This window comes from Lynx canadensis, chromosome A2 (assembly GCF_007474595.2).
Source record: "Lynx canadensis isolate LIC74 chromosome A2, mLynCan4.pri.v2, whole genome shotgun sequence".
Lineage (NCBI taxonomy): Eukaryota > Metazoa > Chordata > Mammalia > Carnivora > Felidae > Lynx > Lynx canadensis.
This window is the reverse complement of record NC_044304.2, coordinates 108,961,006-108,983,594: the sequence shown is the minus strand read 5'-3', so window position 1 is coordinate 108,983,594 and position 22,589 is coordinate 108,961,006. Positions and strand designations below refer to the sequence as shown.

At 37.5% G+C, this 22,589-nt stretch overlaps 1 protein-coding gene across 1 annotated transcript in view; it reads right to left on the bottom strand.

Annotated features, from left to right (window-relative positions):
- Nucleotides 1-491: 491 nt before the first annotated feature.
- Nucleotides 492-22,589, bottom strand: part of LRRC72 (leucine rich repeat containing 72) — a 42,514-nt gene continuing 20,416 nt past the window's right edge. The window contains 7 exon segments of the mRNA XM_030294887.1: nt 492-687; nt 2,196-2,223; nt 8,679-8,709; nt 8,711-8,832; nt 9,491-9,580; nt 18,681-18,791; nt 20,735-20,816. Of these exon segments, the coding sequence (XP_030150747.1) occupies nt 522-687; nt 2,196-2,223; nt 8,679-8,709; nt 8,711-8,832; nt 9,491-9,580; nt 18,681-18,791; nt 20,735-20,816 (630 nt within the window). The 3' untranslated portion in view covers nt 492-521.

The window sequence follows — 22,589 nt, the reverse complement described above, 5'->3', positions numbered from 1 at the left end:
CTGGCAAATGCCTTCAAAGGTGAGATAAAACAACAATAGACTGGATAAAATAAATTGTGGTATGATCATACAATGGAATACCGTACAGCAATGAGAATGATAGGGCTATTGAGTAAAAGTAATTCAACTTTTGTGATTCCATTTATATGCCTTTCAAAGACACACACAATTAATTTATCGTTTAGAAATCATAACAGTGGCTAGGTAATAGGTATAAGAGTGGTAACAGGAGTGAGGAGGCACTTCACGTGCTGGTGATAGTCTATTTCTTGTTCTAGGACTGCTGTTACCCGCACATGTTCATTTTTTGAAAACTGTTGAGCTGAACATTTAATGATTTGTGTACATTTCCATATACGTGTATTACTTCAGCAAAAATTTAAAATGTGTAGGAATTGTATTATTGGTGTTTCTGTTACATTTACATATTTCAAATAATATACTAAATATACAATATACTTAATCACAGAGAAGTTTAATGAAGAACTGGAAACCACTAGGCTTTCTACAGATACCAGGGTTTATCTCAGTGTAATGGTGACCATTTGAGCAGATTCTGTGCCTTTCTCATCAAGGTATTTTTCCTCTCGTGTTGGAACTGTGTCCCAGTTGAGGGAGGTAATAGCCATAGCTGATCTCTTCATGGACCTTACAAATACAGCATCTTCTGGGTCATCAAACACAGTTCTGCAAAAATGGCAGTCATGTCAGACAAAAAGTCATTAAGCCAAAGTGAAATTTTGATTTAAACAAATAAATGAAATCTTGCCATTTGCAAGAACATGGATGGAACTAGAATGTATTACGCTAAGTGAAATGTTAGCTCAAGAAAGACAAATACAGAATTTCACTCATATGTGGAGTTTAAGAAACAAAACATGAACATAGGGGAAGGGAAGGAAAAATAAGATAAAAACTGACAGGGAGGCAAACCATAAGGGACTCTTAACTATAGAGAACAAATTGAGGGTCGTTGGAGAGAAGTCGGGGTGGGGAGACGGGCTAAATGGGCATTAAGGAGGGGCATTTGTTTGGGATGAGCACTGGGTGTTATATGTAAATGATGAATCAGTAAATTCTACTCCGAAACCATTATTATACTATACGTTAACTAACTTGGATTTAAATTAAAAAATAAATAAGGAAACAACCCCTCCCCCCAAATGCCATATTTTTCTGTGTTATTGGTAGCATAGTACCACTAACAACTCTTCGCTTCTACTGATAAATGACTTTCAGACTAAGGAATGCTGTTTTTATTGTTTATATTGTTTATTTTTAAAATACAGTTTTTAAATATATTTGGGATTGGCTATTCCACATTCATATGTTCATGATTTAAAACTAGTGTTAAATGAGATTATTAAACTATTTGTAGATGTCATATGCTTATTAGTATCTTAACTATATTTTATTAGAAAGTTGCTATTTCTCTACATTATGCTATATTTTATTATTTTTTAAATTTTTTGTTAAAAAATTTTTTTTTATTATTTTTGAGAGAGTGAGGGGGAAAGGTGTAGAGGGGAGGGGGGGAAGAAGAGGGTCCAAGTGGGCTCTGTGCTGACAGCAGAGAGCCCAACATGGGGCTTGAACTCACATACTGTGAGATCATGACCTGAACCGAAGCTGGATTCTTAACTGACTGAGCACCCAGCTGCCCGTACATTATGCTATATTTTATAAGTGTTCTTGGCAATAATATTTTTCAATCCTGAATCCAAAGGAAAGAAAAAATACCTAAGTGTAAAATTAAAAAGAATTAATGACTTTAAAATTCATCAATGTTCTTGAATTTGAAATGTTTTTCATAGTTTAATGAAGTATTTACTTTGAAAATATAAATTCTCATGAATATAAAATGTTAATCTACATATCTGCTTTCACTGAACATATTTAGAGGAACATTAAACATTTGTAATTTGCTAATAATTCTTAGGTTTTATTTTTTATGCACCAAATCAGCTTTTCATTTATTTCTGGTTATAATAATAATATTAAAAACCTAAATATGTAAAATATGAATAAATAGCTTGAACTTATTTATCACAGAAAGACAGAAGTTTTTCTCATCTATTGAAGAGTTAGTCGTTTTTTTTAACTCATTAAAATCTATTTGGGAATGAAGATAATTTAAAGTCAATACAATTATGAAATAATTTGATAATAAAAGTAAAGTTAAAAAAATCACTTACTTGTCTACATTATTCGCAAATGAAAAATCTATAAAAAAAATACATTTCTAAGTTAGTATTTTCCAAATAATTATTCAGCTTTTTAAAACAGTGAAACTGTGCTATAAAGGAAAAGTCTAGAGCACAACTCTCTGATTTTTGAATGGCCATTTAGATAAATAATTCAATCCATCAAAATGCCTTGACGCTTAAGCTCAAATTGAACTTTTTCTCTTGGTTATAGTGCCTTAGGTTTGCCTTAGGTTTGAAGCAAGTTCTTTAGTTCAATACAGTTCTCAAAACTCTGATGAACAGAATGCTTAATCAATTAGTTACCAGTGGAATCCAAGTGGGGATTTTTGTAATTATGATATTGAGTCTCATGTGCAGAAAGTGATCCTTTTTCTCAGATAGACACATGAATCTATAAATGGACTACCAGACCAAATGAGGAGAACTATTTAGGGCAGTTTAAACCTTTTGAATTCTTGCATTAACTTCAAAGAAATAGAATAAACAAATCCTAGATCACAAGAATCTCCATCTTCCCTAGCTTTGGAGCTCAAAGGCTAGTCCACAAAGCCGGGATTTCTTATGGTATCTTCCAGAGACTGTCATTGCTTTGTTCATTCCTCTCCAGAGGCCTGGTGCCAGGCCAGACGTGGAATGTACCAGCACCTGTTGGGCCACCAAAGCCCACAATACCACAAGCAGCAGGGAGCACATAGCCCTGCCTTAGAGGAGTACATGGAATTGTTCCCTTCACAAATGGCTGATCATTCCATTTCTGATTTCCCCAGTCTCTCTTGCTGCATTTTTTAAGAATTTACATTTTACTTACTTACTTATTTATTTACTTATTTATTTATTTATAAGTAATCTCTATACCCATCATGGGGCTCGAACTCACGACCCTGTGATCAAGAGTCCTGTGCTCTTCTGACTGAGCCAGCCAGGCACCCCTTCTATATGTTTTAATTATAAAATGCTCATTTTGCTGATAATGAATATAAACTAGAAAATAGTAGAAGTGAAATCTTCCTTTGATCTTTCTCATTCCTCTTTACCAGAGGGATCACTATTAAGAGTTTTGTATGTAGATTTCCAGCTTCCTATGTGCATATACATGTGTACTCACATATGTGAACTCAGTTCCAATTTTGTCATACTCTGCATTTTATTAGTCCATGATGTATTTTTCTTATACTCAATACCCCATGGAATAATTCTAAGTGCAATGGTTCATGTTGTAGAAGTTCCATCACTTAATATTCTTCTATGAAGGACCATTCGGTGTTTTCATTATTTTTTCTTTTACTTAGAATGTTTCATTGAGCAGCTTTATACATAAATCTTTGTTTTTATGTGCAAATACTTTTGCAAAAGAGGCTTCAAACTTTAAATGCTGTTTTGAATGGTTTGCACATTTTATATGTTGGTGGATGCTGCCATATGGCCAAGAAGGTTGAACTAATTTACACTCCCACCCAATAATTTATAAGTTGTGCTTTTTTTCTCCCTTAATCTTTACTAACCTTCTCAACGTTTGCATATCTGCAGGATGAAATTGATATCTCATTGTTTTATTTTCCATTTATTTGGTCACTAGTAAGGCTGATTATGAGACATCACATTTATTTCCTTCTCTAAATGTCTTGTTCATAGCTTTTGTCACTTTTTTTTTAAATTTGGAGTTTACAAATTGATTTATAGGATCCTTTAAATAATAGGAATTAGCTTTTGCCTATGTATATATTGCAAAGATTTTCTTCTAATTTTGTTCCTATATCATATAATGGTGTCATTTTTATGTAGTTTAAATCTGTCAACTTTTCATTTTATGGCCCTGAGTTTTGTGCAAAGCTTTGATTGTACTTCGTCTCCTTGGGATATAAAAGTTGTTTTTTTTTTCCCCCATGTACTTTTTCAACTCATTTATATTTAGATATTGATCTCTCTGGAATTTATTTTTCCTATGATGTCTCCTGAAGAAAGTGGTTTTGTTTATTTCTTTGGCGCAGGACTGCCTCCATGGCACAACTCCAGTGTCCCCCAGTCATGGCTTCCAAACCTGCTCTGCTGACTGTTGATTTTTGCCTTCACAAATTCTTCTGACTCTGCAGTTTTCTCAATTGCCAACCAATCTCGAGTTCTCACATTGACCCCTGGTACCTCTCTGAGGCTTCATGCACAAATAGCACTTGGCATTTGCTTTCCTGGATGTGGCCTCATGTCGTTGCTACTCAGAGTCAGAGATGTTTTTAAGGCCTGGATTCCCAGGCTTCGATCCCCCAGCTCAAAAGTTTTAATTTTTACTTTTGTCTGGATTCTGGCCTCCCTGTCTTATATCGGGATTCACCCACTCTGGTGAACTATCCATTTGCTAAATAGTCTACATGAATTTTGTTGTTGTTGTTGTTTTCTTCTTCTCTCTTCCTGAGTAACACGCCTCAGCTGCTAGGCCTAGGCTCTGGGACATCATCCTCAGCTTAGTCTTAGCCCTGCAGTTCCGTCTTGTTTGGGGAGGAAGAGCAAATACAGAAATCCAGCAGTTTTACTTAGACCACTACTAGTCATTTAAAAATGTTATTGATATTTTCATTTATTTTAATCTCCCTCAATGGCTGTCCCTATTTAGGTAGTTGGTGGGAAATCCCCCAATGTCTACTTCCTTAAAAGCCCACAGCATTTTGATTCTGAAGTTATTGGTGATCATGCAATAGCATGATAATTAATGGAAATCGGTTCATGTCTTCTACCCATTTTACAAGGATGGATAGGTGGCATTTGAAGAAACTACAAGTTGACCTTACTTCTCAAGCTGTTAGAATATAATTGGTTTCTTTCCCAGTATAAGGTTAAAGATAATGAAATCAAAACGTGGTGTTAAGATTACCTTATGAACAATTTTAAGTATGGTTTCTTCCCAGTTAAGAATTCAGAGTCCTAATGTGCATGTCACAGCAAGATGAGATTTATATCAAAACAAATATAGAAACTATAAAACTGTAAGACATATTTTAAAAACTTACATAGTGGGTTTTATTAGTTTCATTGTACATGTTCAGTTATTAAGATAAGCTAAAGTAAGCCAGGCTAAAGTATGGGCTAAAAATACCATTTAGTTGCTCTGATATATTGGCATTTTGTAGGAAATGAGTAGATTAGGGTCATCCTAAGTTTTAGGAGGGCTATAGGTAACATAGCTATGAATTCAGAAGAACAACTCTCAGGTGCAGTGAAACACTCTCCGTATTCTTTCTTCCTCTGATTTCATTTTGGAGGTTTAATATGAAAAGTAATAAAGAGAACAAAAGGATAATAGTTTTTTTTCTGCAATCTCGTTGCACTAAAGAAAGGTAAAGTGCTAAAGGTAGTGTTCAACTGTCTTCCTCATACTTGTAATAACAGTAGCGCTGAAAAACAGATGGAATGTCTTACATTGTTTTAAGAGTGTGTTTACCTATTTTTAAGAGTGGAGATTTTCTATCCAGAGATTCACTTCTGCCATAGCATGGCTCACTTGCCTAATCTGATAACATTCAGTTTGGGTATCTTACATGAAGTGAAAGAAAAACCTAGGAGGAGACTAATAGAACAGTTCAGTTTTATCACGTCCTTCATATGTGTCAGATCAGGTGGTGGCAGTGTGTGTATATAATGAGTGTGTGTATAAGAGTCAGACAGCCAGAGGAAGATATTGTCTGTTTTAAAATATCTTTAAAATATCCCTAGTTTAAAAATCAGAAAGCTGAAACAAATTAGGGTCAAGATTAATAAAACTTCTACTTACTAGCACAGCTGGTATTCAAACCTAGAGGGAATCTGATCCCAAAGCTTGTGTTCTTGCCTCTATGCTAGTTGTTCTCTAACTGGGGTGTATATCAGAGTCACTGAAAGGCTTGTTAAAACAGCTTTCTGGGTCCCATCTTTGAGTTTCTAATTTAGTCGATCTCTTTGGGACAAGAATTTGTATTGGTCACAAGTTCTTAAGCGATGTTGCTGTTACTGGTTTAGGAACCACACTTTGAGAACCACTGCTCTATACTCTACTGCATCTAGAACACGTCCTATGGACATTTCTTCCATTCTCTGGGACATGCAGTGGGTAAAGGGACAAGTTTAATGACATCTTGTGGAAACAGTCATACAGATTGATGCATTCTACCAATTTAACCGGCCTGGTCCCTAAAAGAGTTGTGGAAACAAATTGCAAAATTTTTAAATTTAAAAAGAGTAAAGGTCCGTAACAACCACATGTTGTTAGGAAATTAATTGGATTCTGGTTTGAAATTGGATTCTGCTATAGCAGCCATCTTGGAACAACTGGGAACATTTGAATATGTATCATTATGTATTAAATAGTATGAGTACACTCATAGTTAGTTTTTTAGGTATGATAATGTCATTGGGGCCAAATAGAAGAATGCCTTATTTTTAAACTTAGAGGCTAAATTATTTAGAAGTGAAGAGTCGTGATACCTGTTACTGAACATCTAAATGGTTCAGTGGTATTTTGAGGTTTTCCAGTTAACATGGAGATTGGGGGATGGCCAATCAGATGTAAGTAGAGCTTCTGAGGAGGTCGTTCTTGAATAAAAGGCAAAGCCTCATTTATGAAGGGTGGTGAATATGACAGAATATTAACAATTATTGAATATGTAAGTGACATTCTTTCAACTTTCCTATGTTTTGAATTTTCACATTAAAAAGTTGAGAGGAAAGTCTTAATTTGCCATTCTTTTCCTCTTGCTCATTTAAAAAAATGTTTTATTTTTGATAGGGTGTGCAAGAATGAGTGGGGGAGGGGAAAGAGAGAAGAGAGAGAGGGAGACAGAAGATCTGAGGCCAGCTCCGTGCTGACAGAAGAGAGATGGATGCAGGGGTCGAACCAGGGAACTGTGAGATCATGACCTGAGTTGAAGTTGGATGCTTAGCTGACTGAGCCACTCAGGTATCCCTCTTGCTCATTTTTGACTAGCTTAGCTAGTTGTAGAATTTTGGTTGACAATTACTTTTCCTCAGCATTTTAAAAGCATGGATCTGGGGCACCTGGGTGGCTCAGTCAGTTAAGCATGTGACTTCGGCCTCAGGTCATGATCTCGTGATCCATGAGTTCGAGCCCCGTGTTGGGCTCTGTGCTGACAGCTCAGAGCCTAGAGCCTGCTTGGGATTCTGACTCCCTCGCTCTCAGCCCCTCCCCGGCTCATGCTCTGTCACTCTCTGGCTCTCAAAAATAAATAAACATTTAAAAAAAAAATTTTTTTTTTTTAAAGGCATTGGATCACTGTCTTCTGTCAGACTTCCATAATTGCAGTTGGGAAGTTATTGTGAATCTATAACTTATTATGCTATAGGTAATCTACATTTTCATTCTATTTTAGATCATTTTGCCTTTGGTGTGGATTTTGACATTGTTATATATTATTATGTCTTTGGATTAATTTTTGTGGTAATCTAAAGGGTCATATCATTTGTCAAATTTGGAAAATCCTAGTTGTTCTCACCTCAGACATAAACTTCTGCCCAGTTTCTCTATTGTTTCCTCAGGATTACTAAACTGATGCTGGACCTTCTGTTTTCTAATGTCTCCGTGTCTCAACAGCTAATTATATTTTTTCTATCTCTGCTTTCTCTATACTCGTCTGGGTAATTTCTTTAAAATCTTTTTCCATTTTAATATTTTTTCCTTCTTTTCTAGAAAAAATTTTTTTTTTTTTTTTTTTGCTTGTGGTTTTGCAAATCTATTCATCTCTTGGCACAGTGTCATGAGGTTAAAGGGTTTTGTCTTTGCATCTTTTTTGTACCTCCTTGTGAGGCCTGGCTGTATAGCAGTCACCTTGTAACCATAAATCACACTGTGAATAGAACAAAAAGATCGATGTATTCTTAAATACTGATGATATCATTGAAACTTGCACTAACCCTGAACACCCTCCCTTTGTACTATTTGCTGTGTGAGAAAAATCTCTATTTCCTTAAGTCAGTGAAGTTGGATTGCTGTTACATGTAAGAAATAATTTCTAACTAACGAAACATCACTGAAAATATTCAAATTCTACTTGTGTATAATGAGGTGTGTGTATATGAATCCAACTTAAATAGTAACAGTGATTATTTTCTGGGTGAAGGAATTGTAGATGATCTTTATTTCTTCTTAATATTTTTGCCATATTATCAACAACTTCTAGCTTTAATTGGTGAAATTGTCCAGTGATAGTGGTAATATTAATAAACAAAGCTTATTTACTGAGCCTTTTATAGTCACTAGATACTAAAGGAAGAATTTCAAGGTAATATCTCATTATTATCACATTACCTCATTTAATTTAATATACATAAACAGATAAAATTGCATATCACTTTAATTGGACTAATAAAATTGGAGAATATTATTCACCATGTAGGGGCTTAGCTTATGTCAATTGCAGCCATTATTATTATATCAAAGTAACCAAAAGTCTGAGGAATTTTAATTTCATTTTTCTTCTGTTTTCAAAATACCTGGAGGTATTCTCTGAGCTGGTTTTTGCTTTAAACGGTGATCTAGGATTCCAGGAGGCATCTGCTTTTCCTCTGAATGCTATTGATTGAACAATATGAGCCTTTTTGTGATTAAAAATGGTGATCATTGATCTTCTTTCCTTCTCTGTAACTTCTGACAAATGCAAATAGTAATGTTACTTCGTAGCATTATAGAGAAGCAGAGAGATTCAGAAGATAATTGAACACTTGGAAAAATGTGTTTATCTGAACTATGTCATATGTGAACATCCTGTCAGAACTGCGAAGGGCTATCACAGTTATTTCCTGGAGGTAAAAGAGGCCCCCTAAAGGGTAAAATGTAACATGGTTGAGGTTATTTTTGTGGTTCATATAACTGGACATACTAGTTCATCTACAATGTCTAAGGTGTGTTCACAAAGAAATTATCATTGATTATAGATGTCTTAATTCATTATAACAATTTCAAAGAAAACAATTTTTAGAACTTAAATAGGCCTTAAGAGATTTAGTCCATTTCTCTCATTTTTGAATAAACACTAAAATGCTAGGGATAAATGATTTGGCATCCAACACATTTATGTCAAAATCAGGGCAAGGAGACCGATCCTTATGCTCAGTTAGATGGCCTTTTCAATACAGTGATCAAGAGAATAATTCCTAAGCTAGGGAAAATTCAGAGCAAACATTTTGAAAATAACTAATTGAAAGTCCATTTATAAAGAAAATTATTTTCAAAGACTTTCAGCATTTTTAAGCTAGTGAGCTAGAAGACTGCCTTTCACTTATTTCTCTGCAAGAGGTGTCCTTACGATTTCGATCAAGCAACTCTACTCCTGGAAGGTGGTAGATTATATATAAACGGTACAGGTTATATTGGCACAAAGGGTTTTGGTAGAGACCTGCAAAGAGAGAATCCAAGTTAAGATGCCAGATTTCAAAACAGGTTCATGGTATCACTTGCTAAAATATGGGAAATTGCAGAATTAATACGAAACATAAGAACATGTAAAACTCTGCTCCATGGACCAAACCAATGGCCCCACTAAAACTCACTTTTCAGAGCGGCCCCTTTTTTTCCCATTTGTTAAATACACTCATCCAACAAATATTTCCTGAGTGCTTACTGTATACTAAGAATGGTCCTAGGTGCTGGGACCATCTACCCCATCTACCACAAATGATGAAAATTTTAACATGGCCATAAGTTAATTAGTAAAGAAACGACAAGATAGCAGCTCTGCGGAGGCCTTAATGCTGCTGTCTGCTGAAGTATTTGTTCCCTCGGTTCTCTTCTAGTCTCAAAGGTCACAAAGGTGGCTGTGTGGAGACGGGCAGAGATGCAGTACACTGATCTAATATCGTGTTCTTCCTCCACTTTAAACCATTGCACGCAGTTCAGATGACATAAATACCAGTGGCGGCTTCAGAGCTCAGCAGGAGCAGAGCTGAAACAGGTGCTGATCTTGCGTCTTGTTACCCTCTGGCCAGAAGCACGTGCTTCTGATTTCCTTTATGCAGGTACTGTGATACCTAATGAATCATGCCGTCTAGTACAGTGGCCGGAGGTGGGAGGCAAGCGCATGTGGAAGAGCTCCTGGCGTTTCTGACGTCACATACTTTAGACAGCAGCGTACAGGTGCATTTAAAAAAATTTTCAACTAAAGTTGTGAGAGTTTTATTTTCGTGGAAAGAGTGAAGTATCTTCCCTCTTCTTCCCTAGGTGTGTGAAAACAGGGTACTTTAATACAATGTGAAAGAAAGCTTTCATGATTTCCACTTGAATATCTTTAGCTATTGGATTCTGCCAACGTGCAATTTCTAGAAAAACACTTCGGGAAGATACATCTGGTGAGGAGAACCACTAGGTGGCAGTAGTAGAAAGAGTTCCAGCCGTGTGCGACTATATCGCTATCACAAAATGGGGCTCGTGTACTGTACATGTTAAATTTAGGAGTAGTGCTCTAGCATTGGACTGTAAAATACAGAGACGTTTGATAAAAGCATGAAAACCTTAAGCATCGTAAGCCCAGGAAAGAACAGTTGGCAACATGAAGAAGGTGAGGGAGTGCTTCAAAGACAATGAACTATTTTGATAAAACTGAAAAAGTTGATCATCTGGATGTTTTCCCTGTAGGTTATAAGACATTTTGATATTTATCATATAAACACAAACTTTTCTGGCTAATGAAACCATTACATGTAGCTATTCCCTGTGGAAAACTTGAGCTTTACAGAGACTTAAAGTAGGCAGTGGAAGACACCTGGTACATAATAAACAGAAGCAATCAGAATGAGGAAGGCATAAAAGAAATGTAGATCCAGGAGCAACAAAAGAATTTAAAAGAAAGGAAATATGTATGCATGGGGGAAATAAGAGGGAAAAAATGAAATGGAAAATTTTCAAGATTTCTTGAGTGACCAAAATGGTTTTAAATTGTTAACTTGAAAGGAATTTAAAGTGGTAACAAATAATTATTACTACTGAACAGGGAATAGGACAGATGTATATTAAACCAGTAATAAGGACAGGTTTTTAAAAGATCCACAGGGATCATGCATTGGAGCCAGAAAGAGAAAAGAACATCCTTCAAGGATGTAAAAGCAAAACACAATTGTTTTTAATGAGAGTTTAGGAGGAAGAAAAAGTCACAGATGCTTCAGTGCGGAAGCCTGTTCTTTGGTTACCGTGTTGGAGAATCACATCTGATGCTTCATAACCCTATCGTACATTAAAGTGGGGGGGGGGGGGGGATAGTCTGCCGTCACCTGTGATGTAAATCGAAAATGTAGCTCTGACGTTTCCTCTTGGTACACCCTTCCCATTCTCTTTTCCCTCTGAGAACATTCCTATTTCATTTCTTTTGGCTTTTTTTCCTAGCCTTAAGTAACTTCTTTATGGAAATTGAAAACCAAGCTTCAGCTCAACAAAACATACAATTTAGATTTACTGCTGTTAGATACTTATAAAGCAGGTGTCTCAATACTGAAGCCTTGATGCGTTCATTGTGGCTCACCATTTATCTCATTCTAAAGTAAAATCTAGGTGACAGCAAGTCAGAACGCTGGGCTCTTAGCCCAAGCCTCTGCTTAAATTAACTTTAAAAAATAGAATTAAATCGTTTGAGAGGCATTTCATCTTTACGATTTTTCACTTTGTTTTTCCTTGCTGTTAAGTTTTAGAAAGAAGCAATCTTATTTCCAAACTCTTCCCCCCCCATACTATTAAACACTCAACATTTTGGATTTATGAGTTTTGGATTGATGCTGTAAAATTACCATAAATTAAGTTTCTAAGATATGAAATCAGTTTCCTGTGTCTGAAAGTTCTGAAAGCCTTCCATGATGTATGGGTACATTCCTTTAGAAACTATGAAGCAAAATTGCTTACACTTTCACTTTCAATAGGTTAATACTATTTAATCCACTTTCCCTCTAGGCTACTTATAGAGTACACCTCGGTGGCGCCAGCACTGTCTTGCTTATCTTAATTTGGGATTTCTGAGTCTCAGCAATTTACATCTATCCAATAATATATCCAAATGTCTTTACTACCTTACTGCACAGCTTGAATTACATGAGTCAATGTACGAAGCTACTCCTTGAAACAGACGAGAAAAAGTTATCTAAATAATTGGCTTCAGTTAATTTTTTTAAAACTTTTAAAGCTAAATTGAAAACCATCATTTACATCAACATTAAGGGTTTTAAGACCCCCTTTGAAGAAAGTTGATGTGATTAATAATGTACCAACATGTTCGCTTAATAGATGGGGACAATGATACAGGGAAGTTAAAAGCAGTTATGTTCTGTGTCTGTGCAGAACAGCCTGCAGAAGCGAGTTCAGCTGGCAATGGTCACACACTAAGATTCTGAGGTTCTGGCTCAAGGTTACTTAGCAAGGGCAGCATCTCCGTTGTTTACCACCGTCTTACTTTAACAAGATCTGTGGGCCACTGCACACCACATGCTCATATTGAATATGGAAATCATCCCTGATTATTAAAAGGCAAACCTGGACTAAAGTAGGGGATGAAGACAGTAGAGGGGTCAGAATATTCTCTTCTTTTTTTTTTTTTTTTTTTTTTCAACGTTTATTTGTTTTTTGGACAGAGAGAGAGACAGAGCATGAACGGGGGAGGGGCAGAGAGAGAGGGGAGACACAGAATCGGAAACAGGCTCCAGGCTCTGAGCCATCAGCCCAGAGCCTGACGCGGGGCTTGAACTCCCGGACCGCGAGATCGTGACCTGGCTGAAGTCGGACGCTTAACCGACTGCGCCACCCAGGCGCCCCAGAGAATATTCTCTTCTTCAAGACAAACAGCAAAGACCCATTTGGCTCTTGTTATTGGGTGGATTGTTTTGTTGTTTGGGAGGGGTGGTCCTGATGGGGTTTGGAGGGGTGGCAGGTGTTCGGAGCTGATGGCCAAGAAAGAATTTTTGAAGACATTTTTGGTGCAAAAAGGTGATTTTTATTAAAGCTCAGGGACAGGACCTGTGGGCAGAAAGAGCTGCACTGGGGTTGTGAAGAATGACTGCTTATAGACCGTGGAGTTGGGAGAGATGAAGTCAGGAGGAAGTTCTTAAAGGGATTCCATATGCTAAAGAAGGTTCATTTACTGGAGGCCTAGCTTTGTCAAGCTGAGGTCGTTTTTTTCCTCTAGCAAAGCTTAATCATTGAGACGTGGGGAGTTCCTGGAGAAGGCTATCGATAAGATTGCTTTTTTTTTTTTTTTTTAATTTACTAAGATATTTGTAAACTGATGGAGACTGTTAGTGTAACTGTTTGTTTTCTGCCCTTTCCTTTGTTCTTGGGCAGCTGGGAGTGCCTGGGGAATGTCACATCCCACCTGGGGGCCCAGGTGGTGTAGGTGGTGTCAGCTTGCCTTACACTCCCTCATCAGTCCCACTTGAGCCATTTCAGATAGAGGCTGGAAGGCAGAGGCCATCAAGATCATAGCCCCCACCCTGATCTCAGTGTCCCTCTTCAGCCCCTGTCTATTTGCCATCTGCAGTGGACAGGGGCCAAGTGGAAAGGATAGAAAACGTTGAAGATGGAGTCTGAAGAAAATGGAGACGGCTCTTGAAAGGGTCACTCTGTCTCTAATGGTGAATCCATAAAGGGCTTCTGGGAAGCAAATCTCAAAAATTATGCAATGCTGGGGCGCCTGGGTGGCTCAGATGGGTTAAGCGTCTGACTTCAGTTCAGGTTCATGAGTTCGAGCCCCGCGTTGGGCTCTGTGCTGACAGTTCAGAGCCTGGAGTCTGCTTCTGATTCTGTCTCCCTCTCTCTGCCCTTCCCCTGCTCATGCTCTGTCTCTCTCTGTCTCTGTCTCTCTCCCAAAAATAAATAAACATTAATAAAAAAGTATTTAGAAACTTATGCAATGCAGGTGTCTGAATGTACTTTCCAATAGTGGAGCTTAACCAAACAAAAAATTTGAGAGAAATGAGGAGAGTGAAAGTTTAGGAACAGCAGAATGTAAGTATTTTGTGGCTGCTGCTGGTGGTGTTTTCCTGCTGTGTGTTGGGAGAGAGGCAGGGGGACTGAAGGTCAGGGAACATCATTAGCCAGAAAATGGGTCTTTGAAACACGTAGCTCCTGATTTAGAAAGAGTTCACAGAAAGGGAGGGAAGAGGAACATGGAGCTGGAGAGGGAGGGTGTGGAAAGGTAGACCGCCTGGAGAGAAGAGGTGGGGCCCTCCTGACTCAGCCTGGAAGTCAGGAATTCCAGTTTCCAGGACCTCACACTCGGCAGCTGGGGTAGGCCTCCCTGAAGCTCTGGGCCCTGTGTCTCCTGGGCCATCTCTTGGCAATCCTCCTCTTAAACACCAAAGGAGGGGAAAATGCCGAAATGGATTAGAAGTTTCCCCTCTAGGCTGTTTTCTCACCCTCTGAAGAACTTGTAACTGGAGTGGAATAATAACAACACTTTAGCATTTTATACGGTTTTACAACTTGAAAAGGCAAAAATGTTAACACTTGAAAATATATGGATCTCTCATTTTAATTAATGAGCTGAATCTAATCTGTGATTGCAAATGAGGCTCAGAGAAACTTAATCTGAGCACATTACTGCACAAATGCAATTAGTAGTCTAGTACGTGTGAGACTTTTTCCCATATAATATCTTCAACCAAAATGGGGCAAGTGTTCAAAGTGTGCATATTTGCTACCAAAGCTTTTCTACAAATGTTTTATTTTGGGGTAATTGGACATAGCATTCTCTCCCTTTCAAAAAATGATCCCACTACAAGATTCTCATTTGGAACAATTGTAGTCGTGTAACTTGAATTAGATGGCCATGACTGTAAGTAGAGGTCGCTTCAACTGTTGTGACAGGAAATGATAAGGACATTATACGACCAGGCTGGCCAACCTAGAGAACTAGAAAAGGCAACCCCACTCAGGGCTGATACAACTCTATGCTCACATACTTGCTTAACAAGAGAGACGCAGGGTGGATTTCAGACTCCACTCACTTCTGCACCAAGCACTTTGTTCAGGGCATAATCCTGTTGACTCCGATAGGACAACCTTGATTGGTAACTTCCAAATCTTGTCTTGTAAAATAAATCTGCTTAAATTATTGAGTTCTTACATTTAGCAAATTGTCCATTTAGTTGCACATCAAGTTCCTTCCGCTCTCTAAGAAATATTTAGGCTGAAAGTTATAAAACCATAAGCTACCAGACGGGGGTCTTTTTGTTTACTTTTGTGTTTCCGTGTAGCAGAGGGTCATATAGTGAATGCATGATAAATATTTATTGAATGAATGAATGAATGAATAAATAAATGATAAATATTTATTAAACAAGTGAATGGATTGATGCTAAACAAAGAAACAAGGCATGAGTTTAAATGTTAACATTTCTTAGTAGTTTGGTTAAGTCTCTGAGACCTGTGTGCCCACCATTAAAAGGGAAATCATTCTAATCAGATCATAGGATTTTTGTGAAGATTTAAATGAGGCCATGATAAGAAAGCATATTCTCAACAGGAAAGACATTCAAATATGTTGTGATTATAATGATTATTATTTAAAATGTCATTTTTTAAAAAAGTAGGCTTCCTGTCCAGCACAGAGCCTAAAGCGGTCTTGAACTCAAGATTCCTGAGATCAAGACCTGAGCTGAGATCAAGAAGTCGGGTGCTTAACTGACTGAGCCACCCAGGTGCCCCAAGTTGTTTTTCAAATCTATTTACAACTTAGCAGAATTTTCTAGACTGCATGCATCTCAATTCATTATGTAATTTACATAAACCACAGTAATACCATTTTTGTTTTTATTGCTGCTTCAAAATAACATTAATGTCAAGAAATGCTTTTTCAAAACATGTCTGACAGAGTTAGCTTACTATTTCAGACAATCTTAAGGGCTAGCTATTAGCCCATTTTATGGAAAAATGAAGGTAAGTGAGAGTTCCAGATCAGTCGTTTAATCCCAGAAACATTTGTTCCTCACAAAAGGGCCAGATAATTCCAATATGCAGGCCAATCCTGACTATTTCACAGACCTTATCACATTTCATAAATAAGCCTGGAGTTATTTGCATGTTAAAAGATGTCTGAGGGGGCAAGACTGCCATGTTGCCAGCTCCAGGGGACAGCATTCAGTGTGTAGGCAATATCAATGCGCCCCTTGGACCTGTGCTGTGCCAGAGCTCTGAGAAGAACAAGACAGGAAGTAACCAAAGATGATGAAAACCTAAATAGAGGAAGCAGAAAAGAAAGGGTGGTGATAGATATGTACTAACTAGTGAGTGGGTGAGGATAATAAGGGAGGGCAAATGGTCTTGACCAACTGCCCAGTTTGTGGCCCGAGTTGGTGTGCTGAGGGGAGGGATGGGGTGTAGGAGTCAACTTATATTACTGTTTGTTTCCTAAACATCTGTCTTCAACTTCTTTCCAAAGGGAAAATCAACAAGATTTTAGATTACCAATGACAACAACAACAAAACATAGAGCTCACATGAACTTGGTGTCATTTTAACATTGGGGTTTGAACAACCTACCTATGAGCACCTAAGTCATTTTTTCCCCAATACAGTAGGTGTAACTGATTAGCACTGAAAATATATGAAAACTTTAATTACTCTATAAATTGATCTGATCAGAAACTCCACCATCAACACCATTTTACACATACTCAAACACTGTTTCAGGCAAGTCTGAGAATAAATAGAAAATAAATAGGAAAAAAAACACATCAACTTCACGACATTATGTAAACAAGTCTCCAAACTCTAAAGTTTGAAAGTCCACTCATTGGGCTGAGTGTCTTTTCCCTTGGTACACCCAAAATAATTTGTCTTCTGTTCTATCTGTGTACAGGTTATTTACCCTTCAAGAGTATAAGCTTATTAGGAATGCAAGCCGGTGCAGCCACTCTGAAAAACAGTATGGAGGTTCCTCAAAAAACTAAAAATAGAACTACCTACGACCCAGCAATTGCACTACTAGGTATTTATCCAAAGAACACAAGGATGCTGTTTTGAAGGGACACATGCACCCCCATGTTTATAGCAGCACTGTCCACAATAGCCAAAGTATGGAAAGAGCCCAAATGTCCATCGACAGATGAATGGATAAAGAAGATGTGGTATGTATACACACACACACACACACACACACACACACACACACACACACTGGAATATTACTCGGCAATCGAAAAGAATGAAATATTGCCATTTGTAACTACATGGATGGAACTGGAGGGTATTATGCTAAGTGAAATTAGTCAGAGAAACACAAATATCATATGACTTCGCTCATATGAGGACTTTAAGAGACAAAACAGATGAACATAAGGGAAGGGAAACAAAAATAATATATAAACAGGGAGGCGGACAAAACAGAAGAGACTCAAATATGGAGAACAAACTGAGGGTTACTGGAGGGGTTGTGGGAGGGGGGTAGGGCTAAATGGAGAAGGGGCATTAAGGAATCTACTCCCGAAATCATTGTTGCACTATATGCTAACTAATTTGGATGTAAATTTAAAAAAATAAAATTAAAAAAAATAGTATGAGCTTATTGAGCAAGAACTATGTATTATTTATTTTTCCAACCCATTTCACACTGTCTTCCACTATGTAGGTCACCTCTTTCCTGGGGGTGATTCAGTATACATGAATGAAATTTTCTGTTCACCCACTGGAAAGCTTTAAAAATTTTTAATGTTTTTGGTGTCAGCTTTATTAATATAATTCGCATACCACATACCACTCATTGTTAAGTATTCAATTCATGTTTTTTAGTATATTCAAAGAGTTGTGCAACCATCATCACAGTTGATTTTAAAACATTTCATCACTCCCAAAAGAACCCCTAATTCTTTAGCTATCACTCCCCAGTCCCCCCTTTCCCTCCCAGCAGTGGACAAACAGAAATCTATTTAAAAATAGCGAACTCTCAGTGTTGTTATCCCAATAGATGTATGTATTCTGGACACATCATATAAATGGAATCACATAATATGTGCAAACATTTATATTTTAAATAAAACCAAACATACAGGTGTAAACATGTAAATCTTTTGTCACTTTCATCATTTCCCTTTGACATGCCATATCAATTCTCCAAAAAATGTTTTCCACCTGTTATTCTTTCAAAAACATATTTTTTTTTTCCTCAACGTTTTTATTTATTTTTGGGACAGAGAGAGACAGAGCATGAACGGGGGAGGGGCAGAGAGAGAGGGAGACACAGAATCGGAAACAGGCTCCAGGCTCTGAGCCATCAGCCCAGAGCCTGATGCGGGGCTCGAACTCACGGACCACGAGATCGTGACCTGGCTGAAGTCGGACGCTTAACCGACTGCGCCACCCAGGCGCCCCTCAAAAACATATTTTTAAAACGAATGAGATTTAGTCTTCTTTTCAGGAATATTTAAGTATTTAGTTATACCACTGATCTAATTGAAACTTAAAAAATGCAACCTTTCCTGTGTTACTACTATTTTAACTTATGGCCATATAAATATACAAATGAATACTTAGGCTCTTCAGATTGAGCATTCCCTTTAATTCCTTCACTGTTGCGTCAATGTCCGTTAGCTCATTGTGGTGTAGCAGGAGGATATGCAATGAAGGTAGAGAGTGCAGGCCTGAAAAACATTATTTTGTACAAAATTTTAAATGCTTTTAATGCTAATGAAACATGCCAATTAAACAAAAGCAAAGAATACATTTCAGCTGGTAAAAGGAGTCACTACTAATGATGTGAATTGTCATTGAGAATACAACAAAACATAAGAATTTGAATGATTGAGTGTGATGTGGGAATGTAGAGTCAATTTCTTCCCACTGTTATTGTTTTACATTTTTTCCTGTAGCTATCATTTTTCTGTTTGATTTCAGAGAGGTTATTTTCTTTACTCTTCTTTTTATTGTGTTTTGTTTTGTCACTGTTACTTAGATTTATAAGGCCAATCAAGGGAATAATTACTCATTTGAATTGGTACTTTCCCCGAAATTGCGCAGCTAAATATTTTCTTCACACAATAGGAAGAATATTCACATTACTTTTGTTTATTATAAATTTCACATTTCCCTGCATTTTTAGCATAAATGAAAGTGGGTTGTGTCTTTACTATAGCCACATCATAGTTGAATTGGAAGATTTTCTTTCACAGTACATGAAATCATGGTGGATCTTTTTTTTTTTTTTTAATGTTTATTTATTTATTCTGAGAGTGTCTGTGTGCAAGCAGGGGAGGGGCAGAGAGGGAGATCCCAAGCAGGCTCTGCACTGTCAGTGCAGAGACAGAAGCAGGGCTCCATCGTGCAAACTGTGAGATCATGACCTGAGCAGAAATCAAGAGTCGGATGCCTAATGGACTGAGCCACCCAGGTGCCCCGAACTCACGGTGGATCTTAAAATTTATGGTATTTTGATCCTATGATACATGATATTAAAAAAATGTTTTGTGCTGTACCTTTTGTATTTCATGATCATAGTACATCATGTACTTTTATATCTGACTTGAAACTGTCAGCTTAGATACGTAAAATTAATTCAGAGTGAAAGAGGAATTTGTCTGGCAAAAATTATAGCCACTAAAAACATTAAGAGTATTTATAAAATCTTCATAAAGTTTATAAAGTTTGAGTGGCAAAATTTCTATTTAAAAAAATTTTTTACCGTTTATTTATTTTTTGAGACAGGGAGAGACAGGGCATGAACAGGGGAGGGTCAGAGAGAGGGAGACACAGAATCTGAGGCAGGCTCCAGGCTCTGAGCTGTCAGCACAGAGCCCGATGCGGGGCTAGAACTCACGGACTGCGAGATCATGACCTGAGCCGAAGTCGGCCGCCCAACCAACTGAGCCACCCAGGCACCCCCAAATTTCTATTTAAAGCATTCTTTTACATTTTGAATAAGGTATATGACAATATTTCACTAAAACTGTAGTCTAAAGCACATTTCTTTCTTTTTTTTTTTTTTTTTACATTTATTTATTTTTGAGAGACAGAGTACGAGCAGGGGAGGGGCAGAGAGAGAGGGAGACACAGAATCCAAAGCAGGCTCCAGGCTTGTCAGCAAAGAGCCCGACCTGGGACTCAAACCCAGGAACTGTGAGATCATGAGCCAAACTCGGCACTTAATTAACTGAGCCACTCAGGAACCCCTAAAGCACATTTCTTAAAATGAAATGTATATGAGAGCATTTTATTTTTATGTATTTATTTTTTTAATGTTTATTCATTTTTAGGGAGAGGGAAAGACAGCGCACGCGAGTGGGGAAAGGACAGAAAGAGAAGGAGACACAGAATCCAAAGCAGGCTCCAGGTTCTGACCTGTCAGCACAGAGCCCAATGTGGGTCTTGAACTCACAAACTGCGAGATCATGACTTGACTGGTAATCGGATGCTTAAATGACTGATCCACACAGGCATCCCCATAAGAGCATTAAAAAAAATAGATTTCACTACATATTACCAACAGAAATATTAAAACAGATTATTGCCTGCCATTAGCTATATGATAGTTACCAGTTATTACTCAATTGAAAATCTATTCAAACAGCAGAAAAAATGTAAGACATACCTTCTATCTCGAATATGGCATTGTTGTTTAGATATAGTTCTGTCAGACAATAGTTTCTAGTTAGAAATGTTATTCCATGGAGCTGAAAATGAGAGATAATAATATATTTTCTATAGTAATTATATATATAAATGTGTATGTATATACATATATGTATAAAGTTATAATAAGATCATAGAAGTTTGATGTTTGCTGTTATTATTATTTGTCACCTATTGGTTTGGGCCATGATTTCACATCTAGACTGTCTGAGGACTTTGTGATGAAAGGATGTGTTCAGATCATTGAAGACAAACCTTTCATAATGTCTTGACCAAACTTCTTTGCATGGTTTTCGAGGCCCCTGTAATCTGGCCTAGCCCCTTTGCTCTATCTAACCTTGTTCCCTCCCAGTTCTGCCTCCTGTAGTCTCATTGGAGGTGGTCCCATGTACCCACTGATTCACCATCACACATTATTTAGTGACTAGTGTGTGCCGCGGGCTCTGTCCTCAACGGTGAAGCCATCTCTGCAGCTGTGTGTGAGTCACGCCTTCTCTTTAGCCTGCTTGACTTTTCTCTGGTACATTTCCCATAATTCTTAAGGATCAGCCATTGGCCAGCAGAGCGAATCAAACCATCCTTGAGTGGACCTTTATAGGAGGTGTCCCCTACTCGGGGGATTTGCTGAAACCATCCTTTGATCTCCTGGCATCTCACTACTGTCTTCGTCTCATCCTGTTTTGACCCACTTTTTGTTTCATGAAACTTGCACCTGCTCCAGCTCTTGGAGTCTATGAACCATCTCTGCTCCTCCAGCTCACTGTCCTTCTGTAAGCAGATCTCAGTTTAGCAGAGAATGGTGTAATCTGAATGCACACAGGAGGGCAGGCCCAGTGCTAACAGCCTGACCAGCCACAACTCTTAGGGCAAAGAAAGGGCAAGGCACAACATCATCCTGTGGCTTAACAGCCCATCTTTTTAAACAAGGACTTTCTTGACAACCTCCACGCCCATGAACCTCCATTGTCTTGACCATTCCCACACTTCATTTGACTTCTACAATTAATCACTTGCTTGCTAGTTTTATGTCTTCATTAAGGAAAGGAAAACCATATTTCTTCGGTATCTTATTGCCTCCACCCCTCCCCCATTTTCCTAACAATATGGTGAAGTCACATCTTATTTTTAAGATCAGTTTTGAAATTTAGTTATATGAACTGCAAAGAGTCAAAAGCACTCTTGAAATTCCTCAAATGAACCATTAAGTACTATACCCAGGAAATGGGGTATTCCATTCTAAACTGAATGTCAGAAGTGGCTCTGTTACTCTACCAAAACTCCATTAAAAAAAAAAAATTGACACTATAACTTGGGTAAAATTTAACAATTTGTTTGAGTTGTGAGGACGGATGAGTCAGAGGCAGGGCGGTATCTTCTAAAAGCTGCAGGTAAGTGAAATATAAGGCTATCTGTCTATTAGTACAGGATCTATCAGGGAGACTATTCCCATTAATAGTTATTGACCAAGTGCTTCGTATTTTATAAATACAAAAGTATATGCTCATGATTATACATTAGTTTTAAGTGTTTATTAAAGCTTATCATAGGAATTATTGTTATCAGTGAAATGTTTTTGGCCTTTGATGGATTGATTCAGATAGATGCCAACTGTGTGATTAAGTGAGGATTCATTGTGAATTTTAGTCACGCCCTCTCATAGCTCAGAAAAGCTATGTTAGATTTGTGTCCCAAGTTGCACAACTGATTTCTTTAATGAATTGTTTTTTATTTTTCTGTTGTTGTTATATTTGCAACATTTGCAAATTATGAAGCTATAAAAGGCACATGTGCTGTTTATCTCATCATTTCACAGA